We start from the raw sequence: 21,867 nt of genomic DNA, 5'->3' as shown, positions 1-21,867 counted from the left end.
GTTCCAAAGCTTTAAATCGTTTCACTACATAATTGCTCATCCCCGTCTGTGGGTGGATGTTGTATGACGTTACTCTTAACCATATAAAAGTGCCTTATACAAATTCCCTACGAACATGTGGTACAGACTATTTCTTTCCCGAATGAAGCTAACCTCGTGCATAGCTCAACCTCCTTCTTGAATCTGTCAATATTGTTGTTGTTGTTGTTGTTGTTGTGGTCTTCAGTCCTGAGACTCGTTTGATGCAGCTCTCCATGCTACTCTATCCTGTGCAAGCTTCTTCATCTCCCAGTACTTACTGCAGCTTACATCCTTCGGAATCTGCTTAGTGTACTAATGTCTTGGTCTACCCCTACGATTTTTACCCTCCACGCTGCCCTCCACTACTAAATTGGTGATCCCTTGATGCCTCAGAACATGTCCTACCAGCAGATCCCTTCTTCTAGTCAAGTGGTGCCACAAACTCCTCTTCTCCCCAATTCTATTCAATACCTCATCATTAGTTATGTGATCTACCCATCTAATCTTCAGATTTCTTCTGTAGCACCACATTCCGAAAGCTTCTAGTCTCTTCTTTTCTAAACTATTTATCGTCCATGTTTCACTTCCATACATGGCTACACTCCATACAAATACTTTCAGGAACGATTTTCTGACTCTTAAATCAATACTCGATGCTAACAAATTTCTCTTTCCTTGCCTTTGCCAGTCTACATTTTATACCCTATCTGCATCGACCATCATCAGTTATTTTGCTCCCCAAACAGCAAAACTCCTTTACTACTTTAAGTGTCTCATTTCCTAATCTTATTCCCTCAGCATCACCCGACTTAATTCGTCTACATTCCATTAACCTCGTTTTGCTTTTGTTGATGTCCATCTTATATCCTCCTTTCAAGACCCTGTCCATTCCGTTCAACTGCTCTTCCAGGTCCTTTGTTGTCTCTGATAGAATTACAATGTCATCGGCGAACCTCAAAGTATTTATTTCTTCTCCATGAATTTTAATACCTACTCCGAATTTTTCTTTTGTTTCCTTTACTGCTTGCTCAATATACAGATTGAATAACAGCGGGGAGAGGCTACAACCCTGTCTCACTCCCTTCCCAACCACTGCTTCCCTTTCATGCCCCTCGACTCTTATAACTGCCATCTGGTTTCTGTACAAATTGTAAACAGCCATTCGCTCCCTGTATTTTACCCCTGCCAACTTCAGAATTTGAAAGAGAGTATTCCAGTCAACATTGTCAAAGGCTTTCTCTAAGTCTACTAATGCTAGAAACGTAGGTTTGCCTTTCCTTAATCTTTCTTCTAAGATAAGTCGTAAGGTCAGAATTGGCTCACGTGTTCCAACATTTCTACGGAATACAACCCGATATTCCCCGAGATCGGCTTCTATCAGTTTTACCAATCGTCTGTAAAGAATTCGCGTTAGTATTTGCACCTGTGACTTATTAAACTGATAGTTCGGTAGATTTCACATCTATCAACACCTGCTTTTTAGGCTTTGGAATTATTATATTCTTCTTGAAGTCTGAGGGAATTTCGCCTGTCTCATACATCTTGCTCACTATATGGTAGAGTTTTGTCAGGACTGGCTCTCCCAAGGCCGTCAGTAGTTCTAATGGAATGCTGTCTACTCCCGGGGCCTTGTTTCGACCTAGGTCTTTCAGTGCTCTGTCAAACTCTTCACGCTGTATCATATCTCCCATTTCATCTTCATTTACCTCCTCTTCCATTTCCATAATATTGTCCTCAAGAACATTGCCCCTGTATAGACCCTTCTATATACTCCATCCACCTTTGTGTTTTTCCGTCTTTGCTTAGAACTGGGTTTCCATCTGAGCTCTTGATGTTCATGCAAGTGGTTCTCTTTTTTATAAGGTCTCTTTAATTTTCCTGTAGGCGGTATCTATCTTCCCCCACATGAGATAAGCTTCTACATTTTTTTAAGACGTTTGTATTCCTTTTTGCCTGCTTCACTTGCTGCATTTTTGTATTTTCTCATTTCATCAATTAAATTCAGTATCTCTTCTGTTACCCAAGGATTTCTACTAGCCCTCGTCTTTTTACTACTTGATCCTCTGCTACCTTCACTATTTCATTCCTCAAAGCTACCCATTCTTCTTCTACTGTATTTCTTTTCCCAATTCCTGTCAGTTGTTCCCTTATGCTCTCCCTGAAACTCTGTACAACCTCTGGTTCTTTCAGTTGATCTAGGTCCTATCTCCTTAAATTCCCACCTTTTTGCAGTTTCTTCTGTTTTCATCTACAGTTCATAACAAATAGATTGTGGTCAGAGTCCACATATGCCCGTGGAAATGTCTTACAATTTAAAACCTGGTTCTTAAATCTCTGCCTTACCATTATATAATCTATCTGAAACCTTTTCGTAACTCTAGGGTTCTTCCATGTAAACAACCTTCTTTCACGTTTTAGTGTGTTAGCTCTGTGCAAAATTCTACCAGGCGGCTTCCTCTTTCATTTCTTACCTCAATCCGTAATCACCTACTACGTTTTCTTCTCTTCCTGCTCCTACTGTCGATTTCCAGTCACCCATGACTATTAAATTTTCGTCTTCCTTCACAACCTGAATAATTTCTTTTATCTCATCATACAGTGCATCAATTTCTTCATCATCTGCTGAGCTACTTGGCATATAAACTTGTACTATTTTAGTAGTTTTGGGCTTCGTGTCTATCTTGGCCACAATAATGCGTTCACTATGCTGTTGGTAGTAGCTTACCCGCACTCCTATTTTTTATTCGTTATTAAACCTACTCCTGCATTACCCCTATTTGATTTTGTATTTATAACCTTGTATTCGCTTGACCAAAAGTCTTGTTCCTGCTGCGACCGAACTTCACTAATTCCTACTATATCTAACTTTAACCTATCCATTTTCCTTTTTAAGTTTTCTAACCTACCTGCCCAATTAAGGAATCTGACATTCCATGCTCCGACCAGTAGAACGCGAGTTTCTTTCTCCTGATAACGACATCTTCTTGAGTAGTCCGCGCCCGGAGATCCGAATGGGGGACTATTTTACCTCCGGAATATTTTACCCAAGAGGACGCCATCATCATTTAATCATGCAGTAAAGCTGCATGCCATCGGGAAAAATTACGGCTGTAGTTTCCCCTTGCTTTCAGCCGTTCGCAGTACCACAACAGCAAGGCCGTTTTGGTTAGTGTTACAGGGCCAGATCAGTCAATCATCTAGACTGTTGCCCCTGCAACAACTGCAAAGGCTGCTGCCCTCTTCAGGAACCACACGTTTGTCTGGCCTCTCAACAGATACCCCTCCACTGTGGTTGCACCTACGGTACGGCTATCTGTATCGCTGAGGCACGCAAGCCTCCCCAGCAACGGCAATGTCCGTGGTTCATGGCAGGGGGTGGTGGAGGTGAATCTGTCTACACACCAATTTATTTGTACCGTGTACTAACGCGAGTATACTAACCTTTTTATTTGAAATCAATTGCGCAGCGCCTCCTCAGCTTCTCTCCAATTCTTTCCCTCACATCGGTTCGAAGAAGTTCCTTCACTCGACTGCACCCAGATGTCACCCTACACTCTTCCTCATTTCACACCTTACACTTCCTCAAACTATGAGTACACCTACAGTGGCTCATAAGTTTCATTATTTAACTTTCCTAAGGACATAATACGTTATTATATGTGAGACAATGTTAAACTGTAATCGTAAATAGTGTAGGTTGTTGGGTCCGCGCGTCTGCTACTCAAACGCTTGACTTACCAAGTGTTTAACGCGTCACCTTCTATGCGCATTCCGCCTCACGCCTGCCTATTCCGCCGAAAATTTCTGAAGCACCTTAATCTATTTGCACTCCAATTACTTTGTCGTAGTTGTCAACGTCTTACGACACACAGGGGTAGAGCAGTCTCGGGAGTAGTGTGAAAACGTTTTGAAGGTGAATGGAAATGAGAAGGCGTCCACAAATAGAGACTGTTGCTTATGGAAAGAGGCAAAGTAAGACAGGTCTTACTCTAAGTAAGAGTAAGGAACCAGAACAAGATTCAGTTTGTTGAAATCGAAGAAGAAAACAAAGCAGAATCCAAAGACAGGTTCCTATCCCCTCCCCAGTCCAAAACAGGAAATGAGTTTTCCGGACGTTTCGTCTCAGCGGTGATCCAGTGGCTAAATGTGGATGTGTCACCGCCTTAATTTGTTGTGGTGAACCGGGCGAAGTACCAGCTTTCTGAGTTGGAGACTCGGCGTCTTTGTTATATTGACGTTAATATTTTTGTTACGAGTTCTCTGTGATATACGAGGGTTGCCCAGAAAGTAATGTGCCATTTTTTTTCCTCAGCCGCAAACAACGCTACGAATGTGAAAAGTTATGTATGTATTATTTTCAGTCTCCTGAGTGAAAGCGCGATGTCTCCGTTACTTCCGACAGATACCGTAGCTTCAGGAGAGTTTCAAATGGCGCCTGTAGGTAATGTACGTCATAAACAACATGCCGTCATTGAATTTCTCACTACAGAGAAAGAAAATGCGGGGAACATTCACGAATGCTTTTGCATAGCCTTTGGAACATCTGCTGTCGACAGAAATACAGTTAGTCGCTGCGTAAGGAGGGTGAGGTCGTCAGAATGCGCTTCGGCGGAGCTCCGCGATTTTCAGCGGTCAGGGAGACCATCCACGGCTGTCACACCTGAACGTTACGTTATTTAAGGAAACAGGGAGTGTTCAGCCACATGTGAAACGTCAACCAAATGATGATTCCCAAGCAGGTGTTTTAGATGCTGTCGCGGGTAATACGCATATCAGTAGCAGACAAATTGTGCGAGAATCGGTAATCTCAAAAACGTCGGTTGCACCCGTACCATATTTCTATGCACCAGGGATTGCATGGCGACGGCTTTGAACGTCGTATACAGTACTGCCACTGGGCACAAGGGGAAATTACGGGACGATGACAGACTTTTTGCACGCGTTCTATTTAGCGACGAAGCGCCATTCACCAACAGCCGTAACGTAAAGTGCATAATATGCACTATTGGGCAGCGGAAAATTCACGATGGCTGCGACAAGTGGAACATTAGCGACCTTGGCGGGTTCATGTATATTGTGACATTATGGGAGGAAGGATAATTAGCCCCCATTTTATCGATGGCAATCTGAATGGTGCAATGTATGCTGATTTCCTACGTAATGTTCTAACGATGTTACTAGAAGATGTTTCACTGGATGACAGAATGGCAATGTACTTCTAACGTGATGGATTTCCGGCACATAACTCACTTGCGGTTGAAGCGGTATTGAACAGCTTATTTCATGACAGGTGGATTGGTCGTCAAAGCCCGCACGTTCTCTGGATCTGACGGCCCCGGGTTTCTTTCAGTGGGGAAAGTTGAAGGATATTTGCTATAGTGATCCATCGACAACGCGTGACAACATGCGTCAGTGCATTTTCAATGCATGTGCGATCATTACGGAAGGCGAATTATTCCCTGTTGAGAGGAATGTCGTTACACGTATTGCCAAATGCATTGAGGTTGACGGGCATCATTTTGAGCATTTATTGCATTAATGTGATATTTACAGGTAATCTGTAACAGCGTGCGGTGTCAGAAACGATACGTTCACAAAGGTACACGTATCACATTGGAACAACCGAAATGAAATGTTCAAACGTACTTCTGCATTTTAATTTAAAAAAGCTACGTGTTACCAACTGTTGGTCTAAAATTGTGAGCCATACGTATGTGAGAATTACAGCGCCATCTATCACAAAGCGAAAAAAGTGGTCCAACTTAAACATTCATATTTCTTTACGTGCTACACAAATTATGTAATAAAAATGGGGGTATCTATTCAAACAAAACGCAGTTGACAACCGTTTGACCTATGGCAGCACCATCTAGCGGGCCAACCATAGCGCCATCCGGTTTCCTCGTTCAAGCTACACGAGTTTCGTTCTTTGTAGTTTTTTCGTTTGATGCTTATTATTACAAATTTGGCCCGGTCACTATCAGTGTACCACCCAGTATACTGATGGAAAAAAATTCACACTACTTTGAAGATGTTGTCCGACATGAACGAAAGTTGGCAGGCGTGTTGCTACTTCTGAAAGATGATGTCTCTTCAGATTTCGCACCAGTCGCCTAAGAGTGGCGCTGGTAGAGCCAGTATGAGGATGCAGTTCAGGTTTGCTCTGTGTTCACTCTGTAACGGGAGTGAGTGTTAGTTAACCTTTGAGAAAGGACATGGTGAGCTGCTGTTAGTCAAGAATGCGTTGAAGGTGACAATGATGCCATTGTCGACAACTCACTAAGTTTGAAAGAAGTCGAGGGAGAGGGCTACGAGAAACTGGATGTTCCTTCTGCTGTTTAGCAGACAGACGTGGTAGCAATGCACTGGCAGCGGTGGTCACTAGAATGTGAGGTCGCAAGTAGACCGATCTCCAGACGGTCACGTGGCACTACCGATTTGGAAAATCATCGTGGCACTGGCGCATCGCACTGCATCTGCAGCAACAATCTGAGCACCTGTTGGCACCACAGCGATACAGTGAACTGTTAAAAATCGGTTACTTCAAGAACAGCTCCGACCCAGACTCCCTGTTGCGAACATTCCACTAACACCTGTGAGTCTGTGGGTGCTATTCTGTCATTCTGCGAAACGGATTAATCTGAGATGTACCCTTTACCCTGTGGCTCCTGCAAGATGCAATTTCCACCCCCACACTACTACAGAAGTCAGGCAGTCGCTGCTAACGTTCTAAAGAGAAATGCCTGAAAAACTTTCAGCGATAAATATCTTCTGCAGTCGCCCGCTGTAAGGAAATGACAAAAATTCACATAATTTCTTATGTAACTAGTGGGATACTTGGGTACTGGAGTAGTGCTAGTTAGTGTAAGAAAAACATGAAACTAACGAATATTATTATTTATTTTGCAAAAATTCTGAGAAATCACAATGGCACTTATTTCCGGTTTCTTTTCGGAATGTGAAGCTACCTCTTAAGGATAGGATTCGCTAATGAGATTTCTATACAAAGTTTAAGATTGTTTTTGAGTAGGCAGAATGGCTGAAGGCCGCGCCTACTCAACTTGAATAATCAACCGTTAGAATGTTGCTAGGTACAGTCGATGCAGTCACATGTGAAATGCAGTGAAGTGTACTGTTGTGGAGGAAATATGGGGCTCGCAAGAGCTGCAGCACACAATACCGTAAGCTGCAATGTCTGCTCTCTGCGCCGCTCGCTGCTGACAAATAAGATAACTCTCGTTCTATCTGGATTGACTTTCACCAATCAAACTCTCCTTACGCCTTGATGAGGTCAAGGACTCATATTCGCCCCTAGTCCAACTATTGGCGTGGTACACCGGTCAGATAACCAGTCCACCGCGATGCCATTCAAAAATTCGCTCACAGGCGTTGAACTATAGCTCTGTCTGTTCACACTGCACAATAAGTGTGGCAGCCAACACAGTGAACTACACTTAATCGCAAGGACTTAGTATAGAGTCACACTCCAATTCGCTCCCGACAGAGGTGCTCTCCCAGTGAAGTACTGAGGAGAGACTTGTTCCTCGCTCTTTTCAGTACACGTACGAGAGCGCACGCTCTCGTTACGTGTTCTCTCTTCTAGATCGGCAACGGAACGGCCCCTCTCCACGCCAGACGTGTCAGTCTCTTCCATTTCTCCTTCAGCTCAAGGCGACATGAATATCGTCCGCCAATCAGCATGGCTCTTCTAAAACGGGAGAATGTCGTTTCGTTTAAGAAGACCATTCCGGAAATCTGTAGCATCGGTGTTTGGCGTTTGCTGTCTCCTTGTGAAAAACCTCTGAAACTGTGTGCTATGTTAGTAAAGAATGCGTAGGCTGGGCGCTCCCACACAGTGTAGCCGAATTTGCTTTTAATCCGAACACGGGGTCGTTCTTCCTTTCACTCGGGCAAACGCTGTCCGCTTCACGGGCGGCCACCGGCTGATGTAGGTAGCTCCCTGTGAAAACCTCGGAAGGGACCAGCCTCCTGACGTGCGCTGTTTGCCTCTCCCAACCTAAAAGCTTTTGTGACTGTTGTGTCTTGAATGTGTGTGTGTGTATGCCAGCTTCGAGTATCTCAACCCCAGTGCGCACTTGTTATTTGCGCATCATTTACATGAATTCATACAACATTGACTTTATCTTATCGAGTTTGGGTTTGAATGAAGCGTCTTGATGTGGAGAATATGATTGTGAGGGCGGAATATGTAAGCAATGAAGATCAGGAGACCACGACGTCTTACAGCCCTTACCCCGGCATTTGGGACTTCAGTGGTGTCAAGAGAGTGTTCATTGTGTTAGCCGGTTCTGATTCTGTGCCGGTGATGGCCGTGTGTTGATTAGGAGAAGGCCAGTTGAGGGCAAGCGACCAACCAGTCATCGTGCTGGACACACGGGACCTACACCTGGAGCTACGGTTTGGAATGCAATTTCGTGTCACAACAGGAGCACTCGTGTGGTTATCACATACACCCTTACTGCAAAATTTGTGCGTCAATGTGTAGTTTCGACCTGTTGCGCTGCCATTCGTGAACAGTGTCCCAGGGGGAGTTTTCCAACATGATGCTGCTCGCTCACTTACGGCTGTTGTAACCCAACATGCTATACAGTGCCCACTCACTCTCTCGGCCTATTGTGTCTCCAATTTGTCTATTAGAGCTTTCTTGTATGAATGTATGTGGGCTCCAACGTAAGCAGTCAGAATCTTATACCATCTGCAACGTGCGACCTGTGTCCTGCAGACGTGCTTCTTGACCATAAGGCGTGACTGCAGCGTCTGAAAGTGGCGGAGAGCGCTTACAGTGTAGTTACATTCTCTGGAACTATTAAAATTAATAACTGGTCTAGAAATAGTCCGACAAACTTCATATTAGGTACATAGCCTTCTGTTGTGTAAAGGAACAATCTGTCAAAATCTGAAGTCAATAACGGTCATAATTTGGAAGTTACAAAAAAAGTCATTAAAAAAACGTAATTATCCGACATTTAAAAAACTAAATCGTTAGTACGCTATTTAGGTTTTTATATTGGTAACGCCACGTAGTGCTCTGTATGAAAACACTAACTGTGCTGTGTTCACCCTGTGGCTGGTTTGTATTGTTGAATTATTCGCTATTGTAGTGTTGGGCAGTTGGATGTGAGCCGCCAGCAGTGGTGGATGTGGGGAGAGAGAGGGCATAATTTTGAGAGCGGACGATCTGGACATGTTTCCACCGGAAAGAGTAAATTTGTAATACTGTGTTTCATGAAATGATGTGTGTGTGTGTGATGACTTTTGAATATTATTAAGGTAAATACATTGTTTGTTCTATATCAAAATCTTTCATTTGTTAACCATGCCCATCAGTAGTCAGTGCCTTCAGTAGTTAGAATCTTTTATTTAGCTGGCAGCATTGGCGCTCGCTGTATTGCAGTAGTTCGAGTAACGAAGATTTTTTGAGGTAAGTGATTCATGAAAGGTATAGGTTAATGTTAGTCAGGGCCATTCTTTTGTAGGGACTATTGAAAGTCAGATTGCGTTGCACTAAAAATATTGTGTGACATTTTAGTGTTGATGAGAATAAGTAAAGAGAGAAGTGTCTGAGTACGTTCAGTTCTGCTCAGCTGTTTAAAAATCAAATAACGTAAGAGGTTTATCTGCATAGTAATTCACTAATTTTTCTAAGGGGATGATTCAAAATCACTAACTGTGACTATTTGAAAAGATATGAACACCTTCAGTGCTTAGATTCAAATTTGGAAAGTTCTCATTTTAGAAAACCTTTCGTAATTTTTCTCTAGTAATAGCTTTAAGAATTTCAAGTAGATATTTATGTTTTATGTTAGGGCGGGTGTGAAAGAGAGTACTTGTGTGAGTGTATGTGGGACATTCGCCAATATTAAATTTTCAGTTTGTAATTCTCTACAGGAACTTGCAGGTGTTCCAGCTTTGTGTCGTGGGAGCGAATCCACCAGTGGTTCCCGTGCTAGTGGATGGCGGATGTCCAGGCATGTTTGGATATGTAAGAGACAGCCAGAACGTTCGCGATTATATAGTTAAATTCCTGGACGTTAAGTGCAGCTTAAAATTTATTTCATTTCATTTGTTTAACAAGGGAGTTTTGAGTTGTTTATTTTAATGACGTCAATGAGCTGAGAGCAGTGGTTGGTTCTTTCTAGATTTTGGCGCGAGCCGCGCCCTGAAAGTCAGCTCTGATTGGCCGTAATTCTGTACAGCCAATAAGAAGGTTGACGGTTTGCCACCTAACGTATGAGATAGAGGTGCTTGTAGAGGCAGAGAGAAGAAGGGAGTGGTGGACTAATTTTCGAAGGAGCTGGTCATGCTGAAAGTGTCCGAACGCACTATGTGCAAAATGAAGTGATATTGTGACTTCCGCGTTTCGGTACAGTGATAAATGCAGCTGGTGTTTATGATTAACTATTTGTGAAATTTTAAGAGTCGAGAGATATTTTGTTCTGGAGAAAATCGCGTGTGTAAACTTTGAACTAAAAGTGTGGCGGTACAAAGTAAATTTTTTTTTACTGAGTATTTATGACGAGCTAAAACTTTATTTAAAGACAACCACTGAGTGCCGAGTGCAAAAGTAAATAGCAGTTTATTGCCTGTGTTATTCTCGTAAATGATTTAGGAATTGGATAGGAAAAGTTCTGACTGTTTGAGTGTGGCGAGGACTGTGAACAGTAACTTCAATGATTTGAACACATTGGGCTGATGATCGAGCTTAATATCAATAAAAAAATCTTAATGAAAGTTTAAAAGGACCTTTGAACTTAGAAATTTTAACAGCAACCCGTTTCCGATTTATTCTTTAGAGTTCACAGGACTATATTCAGCTTTTTGTACTTATAGCGGCCGTCGACGTGTAGTTACGAAATCTCAGTTTCTTGAACATTGCTTTCCTGAGATCTCTTAAGGGGGGTAGGATGTCAAACGGGCTGACTTGGAGGAGGAGAAGCGTCACAGGACATTTTAATTTCCACTGTCTATACTTTTACAAATAAATTCATAAAACTTTGTCATCATGACCAGGAAAGATTCAGAATAAACACTGATACAGTGGAAGTTCGAAAACATAACAAAATAAATTTTTTTACACGTAAAAGTTCATCTTTTTTCTCTCTTACTAATGGCAGCATTTGTTGCTATAGGTACACTTTTCTTCGTAAGTAAGAGAGATTCTTCGATGAATTTTCCACAGCATGCAAACCATACTCAAAGGTGTACAAAAATCTATAATTTTACAAATCTATTAAAACCTGTGGTAAAAATTGAGGTAATTAACTAGAAAATTTATGTTTTTTTCTAAACATGAAGTTTAAAATAAAACAGCTCATTCGTTATTTCATAAATTAAATAAATTCTAGAGTTTCATACACCTGTAAGCATGGTTTGTATGCTGTGCAGAATTAATCGAAGAATCTCTCTAATGTATGAAGAAAAGTGTACCTATAGCAACAAATGCAGCCATTAGTAAGTGAAAGAATGATGAAATTTCACACGTAAAAAAATTTATTTTGTTATGTTTTCGATCTTCCACTGCAACGAGTGTCAATGTTGAATCCTTCCTGGTGATGTTGACAAAGTTTTGTGAATTTATTTGTAAAAGTATAGACAGTAGAAATCAAAATGTCCTGTGATACCTCTCCTGATCCAAGTCGCCCCGTTTGACGTCCTACCCCCTTAAGTAGCTGCAGTCAGGAGTTACGTTTGCGGATCAGCAGCAGTTTCGAGGTAGGTGAACAATTTATGTTGCAGAACCGCCGTCGATGTGCGAAACAGAGCGTTACGTCGCAGTGGGACGTCATCTATAACCAGCATTAACTGTCCCTGTGTTGTCCGAACAAGTGAAATAGGCACCGAATTCTGTCAAACAAACAGCCATCCGGCACCTGTAGAGCGCAACGCACGCACCTTTGCATCCTTGCAATCAACATTCTGGCGGCTACACCGATTATTAATGTATCAGAATTTCACATTTGCGATGGCCACCTTGCACTTTAATTTACCCTGAGATGTTGCAATACTGAGCACTTTAATATGTGACCTAGGCAAATATATTCCCTAAATTTCAATATTCTACGTTAATTATTTTTTGAAGTTGCGATTTTTCTCCGTCAGTGTCTATATCTGCAATCTTCGTTCAGGAAGGCAGTTCTGTTCTGGCTGTGAGCTAGTTTCAGTAACTAACGTGTTTCAAGTCTAAATATAGTACTTCATTGACCACCCTAACTTAAAAACTTGACTGTGGTTTCTACGTGACAATACCAGAGCCGTTTAACAACTGCTAAAACTATTTCTCTATCTGAAAACTTTCCCTTCTTTTGGAACTACTCGATATTGCCACAAATTGGTTTTTTGCGGTGCTGAACACGCCATCTATTTCACAGTATGTTGACAACAGGAAGCACAGTGCAGCAATTACTATACCGTAAACCATTCGGCAGCTTGTGGAACAGGCTCTTCTCTGCTGCAGATGGGTTGGAGGAGATACTGGACAGCGTGCTGTCCTTGTTTCGGCCGAAGGAAGACGATGCAGGGGCATCGACGGCTGGTCGAGTTGGAGCAGGTCACCAAAGCTCCGAAGGTGAGCACCACTCCGTTTCCTGACGACGTACAACACAGCAGTAGCACACACACACACACACACACACACACACACACACACACACACACACCATGTGCTCACTAACGGACGTCACTCACTTACGAAAATTTAGATGAACATCAACAAAAGCAACACGAGGATAATGGAATGTAGTCGAATTAAGTCGGGTGATACTGAGGGAATAAGATAATAAAATGAGACACTTAAAGTAGTAAAGGAGTTCTGCTATTTGAGGAGCAAAATAACTGATGATGGTCGAAGTAGAGAGGATATAAAATGTAGACTGGCAATGGCAAGGAAACCGTTTCTGAAGAAGAGAAATTTGTTAACACCGAGTATAGATTTAAGTGTCAGGAAGTCGTTTCGAAAGTATTTGTATGGAGTGTAGCCATGTATGGAAGTGAAATATGGACGATATATAGTTTGGACAAGAAGAGAATAGAAGCTTTCGAAATGTGGTGCTACAGAAGAATGCTGAAGATTAGATGGGTACTTCACATAACTAATGAGGAAGTAATGAATAGAATTGGAGAGAAGAGGAGTCTGTGGCACAAATTGACTAGAAGAAGGGATCGGTTGGTAGGACATGTTCTGAGGCATCAAGGGATCACCAATTTAGTACTGGAGGGCAGCTTGGAGGGCAAAAATCGTAGAGGGAGACCAAGAGATGAATACACTAAGCAGATTCAGAAGGACGTAGGCTGCAGTAGGTACTGGGAGATGAAGAAGCTTGACAGGATACAGTAGCATGGAGAGCTGCATCAAACCAGTCTCAGGACTGAAGACCACAACAACAATATAAAGATCTCTTTCCGCTGTCTTCAAACCTGTCTTTTTCTGCCTTAAGATGTTCAGGAATCAAATTTCTATATTGACCTATAAGGCTGTCCATTCTTTGTTCTGAATGTGGTTATTTCCAAGCGTCGCTTTTCCTGTTTTCTTCGCTATTGATCTTGTCTCTACTTTTTCATTGCTATGTGGGAGATTGCGACACTGTACCCACTAACACCAAGATACTTACTTCGACTGAGTTTTGGATTATTGCTGATGGCCGCTTTTTTTAACTTTACACAGCTCTCTATTTAACTATGTGATATGACCGGTGAATTACCTTCATGTCAAGTATTTATTCCTACATCTGTATTTACTAGCCTTGAAGTACTCATACTCAATAAGCTGTATGCACTGGAAAAGTCAGTCATCACACTAGGGCCCTCCTCACTTCAAATTTAATTGGTTCGACATCAGGATCGATTCTGTAGCACTTTCCAGTCTATTTTATGTTGGTGTTAAATGGTTTCAGCTATAGATGTAGTCTGTAGTGTTCCTGTGGGTACATACGTTAACTACAAATTTTTTTTCTTTCCTTTTTGTACAGATGCAGTGGGTCGAACATCTGCATTCGCAGGCGGCAGCTGGAGAGTGCACTGGGCTTTTACGTGATGATCTGGTGAGTGGCGTACAGCACTTATCTTAAGCTGACTCTCGTAAATGTCTAATACTCTGCATCCCGAAGCAGTAATGAAACATGGGATATGTTTTGTCAGCTCATTTTTTACCTGCCTTACACAACTGGATAGATTCGATAATTGCTGAGGAGGTACTGAAACGAACTGGACAGAAATGAGATTTATGGCACAACTTACTAAAAGAGATATCTTTTAACGGGACACTTCATGTGGTATCAAGCAATCGTCACTTTGATTCCAAAACGTCACGACGGTGAGGTGGTTCAAATAGGTGTAGCTTGCAGTAGTCGTACACAAATAAAGGAGCTAGCTGTTGAGTATAGACAACTGTGGTCAGATGCCTCAAAACGGTCTTCTGGCTGAAAACACCAAATGAAAAACTTTCACCGGAGTACATAAAAACGTCACTTCCACTGCTGAACGTGCTGAAAGCAAACACATTACATGTGTGATCATTGAATACGCAGTACAGTTCAAAAACACGCCTCCCACAATCACAGGATCAGAAATTGCTCTGATCTGACAATCACTGATCAATTATATCACCCAGTGCAGCAAAAAATCCTTTCTTCATTAAGACACCCATAACACTTCCATGGAAACTTCTCACAAAATGAAGTAAATAGAAGTAATCACACCACACGAGGTTAGCAATAGCTTACAAACAAAGATTGCTTTATCTGTGCGACTAGATTCTAAACAATGTTAAGAAATTTAGTTAGTTTTTCAAATGGCTCTACCACTGAGCTCACCAAAAGAAGAAATAAAGCATACCGCCATACTATATTCAGGAACCGTCTCTCGTATAATTGCTACTTTGTGCAACACTGTTTCTGATTCAATATAACAGCCCAGTGTAACATTTCCCTTCACTTTTACTGATGACAGCAGTGCCACCACTGAATCTTATCACTGACATCCTTCCATCCTGAATTTAAACCCACACATGATCCTTTCATTTACTTTCGTCATCATTTCGCTGATGGGCAGACTGAATAGTATGGGCGAAAGACTGTTAAATTGAAACATATTCCACTATTTTACATCGTGGACGGTGTGTGGCGGAGCGTACCTTGAGTATCTCTACCGGTTCTCCCTTCTATTCCAGTCTCGTATTGTTCGTGGAAAGAAGAATTGTCGGTATGCCTCTGTGTGGGCTCTAATCTCTCTGATTTTATCCTCGTGGTCTCTTCGCGAGATATATGTAGGAGGGAGCAATATACTGCTTGACCCCTCGGTGAAGGTATGTTCTCGAAACTTTAACAAAAGCCCGTACCGAGCTACTGAGCGTCTCTCCTGCAGCATCTTCCACCGGTGTTTATCTATCATCTCCGTAACGGTTTCGCGATTGCTAAATGATCCTGTAACGAAGCACGCTGCTCTCCATTGGATCTTCTCTACCTCTTCTATCAACCCTATCTGGTACGCATCCCACACTGCTGAGCAGTATTCAAGCAGTGGGCGAACAAGCCTACTGTAACCTACTTCCTTTGTTTTCGGATTGCATTTCCTTAGGATTCTTCCAATGACTCTCAGTCTAGCATCTGCTTTACCGACGATCAACTTTATATGTTCACTCCATTTTAAATCACTCCTAATGCGTACTCCCACATAATTTATGGAATTACCTGCTTCCAGTTGCTGACCTGCTGTAATGTAGCTAAGTGATATGGTATCTTTCTTTCTATGTATTCGCAGCACCTTTCCTCAATCAAAGCTTTCTTTTCCATTCTTCGGTGTGTTATACTTGTCAGTCGATTTTTCGGTAGTTCTCGCTCTTATAACCCTTCGGAATTTTGTGTAGTTTGTAGACTATAAAATCCTTCAATAGAACTTGAATAGTCGTTTGGTTTTCACTTTCACTCATGATTTTAGAAATGTAGATATGCAGTCGACGTCTATAGATTTATTTGACCGTATGTGCGTCGAAACTCTGATAAGTGCCATTACTGGACCCCTACGTCTATCATCTCAACATCCATTTCTATCCCTCGTAGAGGCCTTCAATAAACTCTTTCCACCCATTCGCTCACTCTGCCCAGCGTTTAATAGTGGAATTCCTGTTGCACACTTAGTGGCTTATACAGCTGTTTTGCTCTGTTTCGGGGTAATGATTTAATCCTTGCTTAGGTAAAGATGTAGTAATTTGAGGTTTCCATGTTTCAGGTTTCTCCTGCACAAATAATACGTAGTTAAATTTTAAGAGAACTAGTTGAGGAAGATGGAGAGTAGTTTTAGATTATCGGTTAGTGTTTATTGGCTTTGCCTGATGAACTGTTAGTGACTGATATAACAGCATAATAATGCCCTTACATTGTAAATCATTATCATCTTTACAGTCCTCTCTAAAAGTCCTATGTTTGTTACTTAGAGCTGGTGGTGGAATAGTCTGACGAAGACCAAGGCTTATCACTAACAGTTGGTGGTGGAAGTCTTTTCAGCGGATGGTTACTCTGCTTCCAGTACAAACAATTTCCCTCTTCCGAGAACTTTTAACTTAATGCGGCGCTAACCAGTATGTCTTTTCTCAGGGAGTTACAAAACTCACTTCAAGTGCAATTTTTCTCTGTCGTTTCTGTGTTCTATTTACTTCCGTGCATATCCGTTTACAAGTGAGAAACGCCCTTTGAGTTTGCCTTTTCCGGTATCCTGTCAATGCACATTGGATTCACGCTGTCACCTTCGAATATGTTTGGGTCCACCAAACAATAGGTGGTCTCGTTACTGTATGTCACAAACCACTGCAGCTTCTTCTTTGTAATAGTTGGACTTCATTGGAATAGCGTGCACTACTTTTCAGAGGGCAAGTGCCTCCCAAGTTATTTCATATGCTTCACGAGAACAACCACAATCGATACAAACAACGTTACCGCTGGTAGAAAGGCTCCCAAGTATGGTGTCGGATGGTATTTGTAAAGTCACAGTATTACCAAGTAGCCACTGAAGATTTAGGTGGTGTCCCAGAAGACGACGAGCGTTTCCCTCGTAAAAATGCCGAGCTAGTTACACCACAAAATCAGATGCAACGCCGGTGAACCATTCAAGCAGGTATCGGCCCATAACAAGTGCGAGCTGTGAGGGTCAATAGATTTAATATACTGAACTTGCCCACATAACCGTAACTTGTACGTATACATGACCATTACATAAAAAGTGGACACATCTTTAACTGCTGGGATAAACAGTATTAAATATACACGTAAATCGGAATTATATTTTGCATCGCGTTTGCCGTCATCTCCATTATTACCTGAACTCACACGCAACTGAAAAATTCGTACTGAAACATTAAACGCAAATAAGTACACACAAAAAGGTCCCGCATATTACAGCTGCGCCAAACGAACATTAATAATCAGACATCAATTATTTTTAAAATTGTTCTCCTTCTACCACAGTTAAAAGCAACAAACTGATAGTTACAGAATTATTCTAGTTATGTACATTGAATACACATATATGATTTTGTGTTCCATGTCTCTTACCGAGCTTTCTGTATTCTGCCAACAGGAGAGGACTCGCCAACACCATCCCGCTCAGAGAAGAAGACTAGATGAGAAAACAGATCAGCTCGAGACAATTGCCGTGCCTCCATCATCAGAACCCGCGACTACTGCCGAATCCCTATCTGAGCCCCCCGATATGCGGTTAGAGATGGGTGCTAGACCACCAGCACCCTCAGTGGCATCTCTTGCAGACTGGCATGACGAGCCAGCGGATGAGGAATTAGAGAGTTATGCTGAGCCACCACCTGACTCAGTAGAAAGTACTGCACAATGGCCTGATGAGCCCTATAACGAGAAGTTGGAAAGAGATTCTGAGCCACCACCAGACTCAGTAGAAAGTACTGCACAATGGCCTGATGAGCCCTATAACGAGAAGTTGGAAAGAGATTCTGAGCCGAGACCAGACTCAGTAGAAAGTACTGCACAATGGCCTGATGAGCCCTATAACGAGAAGTTGGAAAGAGATTCTGAGCCGCCACCAGACTCAGTAGAAAGTACTGCACAATGGCCTGATGAGCCCTATAACGAGAAGTTGGAAAGAGATTCTGAGCCGCCACCAGACTCAGTAGAAAGTACTGCACAATGGCCTGATGAGCCCTATAACGAGAAGTTGGAAAGAGTTTCCGAGCAGCCACCAGACTCAGTAGAAAGTACTGCACAATGGCCTGATGAGCCCTATAACGAGAAGTTGGAAAGAGTTTCTGAGCCGCCACCAGACTCAGTAGAAAGTACTGCACAATGGCCTGATGAGCCCTACAACGAGAAGTTGGAAAGAGATTCTCAGCCGCCACCAGACTCAGTAGAAAGTACTGCACAATGGCCTGATGAGCCCTATAACGAGAAATTGGAAAGAGATTCTGAGCCGCCACCAGACTCAGTAGAAAGTACTGCACAGTGGCCTGATGAGCCCCATAACGAGAAGTTGGAAAGAGAATCTGAGCCACCACCTGACTCAGTAGAAAGTACTGCACAATGGCCTGATGAGCCCTATAACGAGAAGTTGGAAAGAGATTCTGAGCCGCCACCAGACTCAGTAGAAAGTACTGCACAATGGCCTGATGAGCCCTATAACGAGAAGTTGGAAAGAGATTCTGAGCCGACACCAGACTCAGTAGAAAGTACTGCACAATGGCCTGATGAGCCCTATAACGAGAAGTTGGAAAGAGATTCTGAGCCGCCACCAGACTCAGTAGAAAGTACTGCACAATGGCCTGATGAGCCCTATAACGAGAAGTTGGAAAGAGTTTCTGAGCCGCCACCAGACTCAGTAGAAAGTACTGCACAATGGCCTGATGAGCCCTATAACGAGAAGTTGGAAAGAGATTCTGAGCCGCCACCAGACTCAGTAGAAAGTACTGCACAATGGCCTGATGAGCCCTATAACGAGAAGTTGGAAAGAGATTCTGAGCCGCCATCAGACTCAGTAGAAAGTACTGCACAATGGCCTGATGAGCCCTATAACGAGAAATTGGAAAGAGATTCTGAGCCGCCACCAGACTCAGTAGAAAGTACTGCACAATGGCCTGATGAGCCCTATAACGAGAAGTTGGAAAGAGATTCTGAGCCGCCACCAGACTCGGTAGAAAGTACTGCACAATGGCCTGATGAGCCCTATAACGAGAAGTTGGAAAGAGATTCTGAGCCGCCACCAGACTCAGTAGAAAGTACTGCACAGTGGCCTGATGAGCCCCATAACGAGAAGTTGGAAAGAGAATCTGAGCCACCACCTGACTCAGTAGAAAGTACTGCACAATGGCCTGATGAGCCCTATAACGAGAAGTTGGAAAGAGATTCTGAGCCGCCACCAGACTCAGTAGAAAGTACTGCACAATGGCCTGATGAGCCCTATAACGAGAAGTTGGAAAGAGATTCTGAGCCGCCATCAGACTCAGTAGAAAGTACTGCACAATGGCCTGATGAGCCCTATAACGAGAAGTTGGAAAGAGATTCTGAGCCGCCACCAGACTCAGTAGAAAGTACTGCACAATGGCCTGATGAGCCCTATAACGAGAAGTTGGAAAGAGTTTCTGAGCAGCCACCAGACTCAGTAGAAAGTGTTGCACAATGGCCTGATGAGGCCTATAACGAGAAGTTGGAAAGAGATTCTGAGCCGCCACCAGACTCAGTAGAAAGTACTGCACAATGGCCTGATGAGCCCTATAACGAGAAGTTGGAAAGACATTCTGAGCCGCGACCAGACTCAGTAGAAAGTACTGCACAATGGCCTGATGAGCCCTATAACGAGAAATTGGAAAGAGTTTCTGAGCCCCAACCAGACTCAGTAGAAAGTACTGCACAATGGCCTGATGAGCCCTATAATGAGAAGTTGGAAAGAGATTCTGAGCCGCCACCGGACTCAGTAGAAAGTACTGCACAATGGCCTGATGAGCCCTATAACGAGAAGTTGGAAAGAGAATCTGAGCCACCACCAGACTCAGCAGAAAGTACTGCACAATTCCCTGATGAGCCCTCTAATGAGAAGTTGGATATACATGATGAGCCCTCCAATAAGGAATGTTTGGCAACCACCTCTATCTTTGCAGAATATTGTCGTTTGAGAGCATCTCTTAGTGTTGGCCTTATGAAAGTAATGCCTTTAAAAACAGGACCATTTCCGATCAAAACAGCCTTTATCGTTACAGGCCCACCGAAGAAAAGGGCCTTTACTGAACGGAAGGTGTGTCCTATTAAGGCAGCCTTCATAGTCACAGGGCCTCCAAAGATAAGAGCATTTACTCCAAAGAAGGTCTGATCAATTAAAATGTCCTTTTGTGTTACTGAACCACCGAAGAAGAAGGCATTCGCTTGTAAATTTCTTGTACCCAGTAAAACTCAAGTCCCTGGTTTTGATGTGACTAACAATGTGAAGTGCCCTTAAGAATTGGGTCAGTCTTGATTGTAGCCTTGTCATGAAGAAAATTTTAATGTACGCTTTTTAGAAATTGTTTGAAATGAATTTGCAAATGTTTCGAATAAATCAAAATTTAAAGTGAACATTCGTTTGCTTTATTTACTCAGTTGTTTCTTTGAATGACTGTTTTTGTGATGGTACTGGCTTGTATATTGCGCTAAGCTGCTATTTCGTCAGCACCCACACTTAACAAAAAGAACACAACAGTGGTTATTAATTGCTAGCAGCAACCAACAAAACGTAAATTAAAAAATTGGAATCTACAACCATCTTGGGGTTGTCTTCCTCACATTTGTTCACAAACAACAAAACAGGGACAAGTCAGGGCAGTGTGTGAGTAAAATACATTGACTGTAAAGACACAACCTCAAAATAGTGCAACATGAAAGTGTGTCTTCAGGGTCAACAGGAAATGAAACGATGTAGCAACCATCTTACAAACAAAGTAAATTCTTCTACCTAAGCCACTATCGACGAGATCAGTCATGAAATAGAAGCTTAACACACGAAACACATTCAGTTCATCATCTAAAACAGAGGTCAACTGGTCTGTGGGTTGCGGCCCTAATTGCTTGGTATAAAGCGCATTTAGTTACAGTTTGGCGTAGGAAAAGGTTTGCACTACCAGAACTGTACACAAGTTGGTCGTCCTGCCGAAGGAGAGACCCATGCGTCAAAGGACAGTTTCCTATCCGGAGGTGCGTTAAAAGTAGTTGCTGCCGTCGCTGTCGCCGTAAGGAGATGCGCCGCGGTCGTGTCGTCGGTTTCGCCGGCCTCAGCTTTTTCTCCAACGCTAACCACTCCTCCCACAGACCCACGAAGTTGTCTCTCAATGGCGAGGGAGCTGCATGGGCAGTGAGAGGACATTCAGAAATTGTGATCTCCAGACAGGCATCATTAGCCGCTGCATATGTTGCGTTTGCCTAACTGAAAAGTAATTGTTTTTTTTCTGGTTTTGAAGTACTGAACTTATCGAGGATTTCAAAGAGTTTTGAAGGGTTCTGCCCCGGACGGACCTACAATAAAAATTAAAGTAAATTTAACGTGAGAGCTAATCACTACGAGGTTTGCTGCTGGATCTACGTCAGCGTGGAATACGTAAACGACTGCAGCTACTTGCTGACGCCTAAACGTCAAATTGGAGTTCACTGCTGCAACGGCTTAGAACAGCGAGGACGAATGTGCAGCTGCAGTAGTTTTAAATGTATCCATTGAAACGACAGATTTCATGACGATGACTGCATGACAATAAACGTAGGTTGAAGCTATACTGAAGAAAGACGAATGCTTATGAAGCTCGTTAGGTTATTTACTTCATTTCGTATCCATTCACATAGTGTTAATATTCTCGCT

General features: G+C 42.7%; 1 protein-coding gene across 1 annotated transcript; it reads left to right on the top strand.

Annotated features, from left to right (window-relative positions):
* Positions 1-17,739: 17,739 nt before the first annotated feature.
* LOC126298325 (uncharacterized) lies at positions 17,740-20,355 on the top strand. The gene has a single exon (XM_049989655.1). The coding sequence runs from the start codon at positions 17,740-17,742 to the stop codon at positions 20,353-20,355; it is 2,616 nt and encodes an 871-aa protein (XP_049845612.1).
* The last annotated feature ends 1,512 nt before the right edge of the window (positions 20,356-21,867 follow it).

Source organism: Schistocerca gregaria, chromosome 1 (assembly GCF_023897955.1).
Source record: "Schistocerca gregaria isolate iqSchGreg1 chromosome 1, iqSchGreg1.2, whole genome shotgun sequence".
In the NCBI taxonomy this organism is placed as follows: Eukaryota; Metazoa; Arthropoda; class Insecta; order Orthoptera; family Acrididae; genus Schistocerca; species Schistocerca gregaria.
Note: the sequence above shows the minus strand (reverse complement) of the source record. Positions and strands in the feature narration are given on the sequence as shown.

Coding starts and splice junctions, on each gene's coding strand:
- LOC126298325 (XM_049989655.1), top strand. CDS start 17,740: ATGCGGTTAGAGATGGGTGCTAGACCACCAGCACCCTCAGTGGCATCT.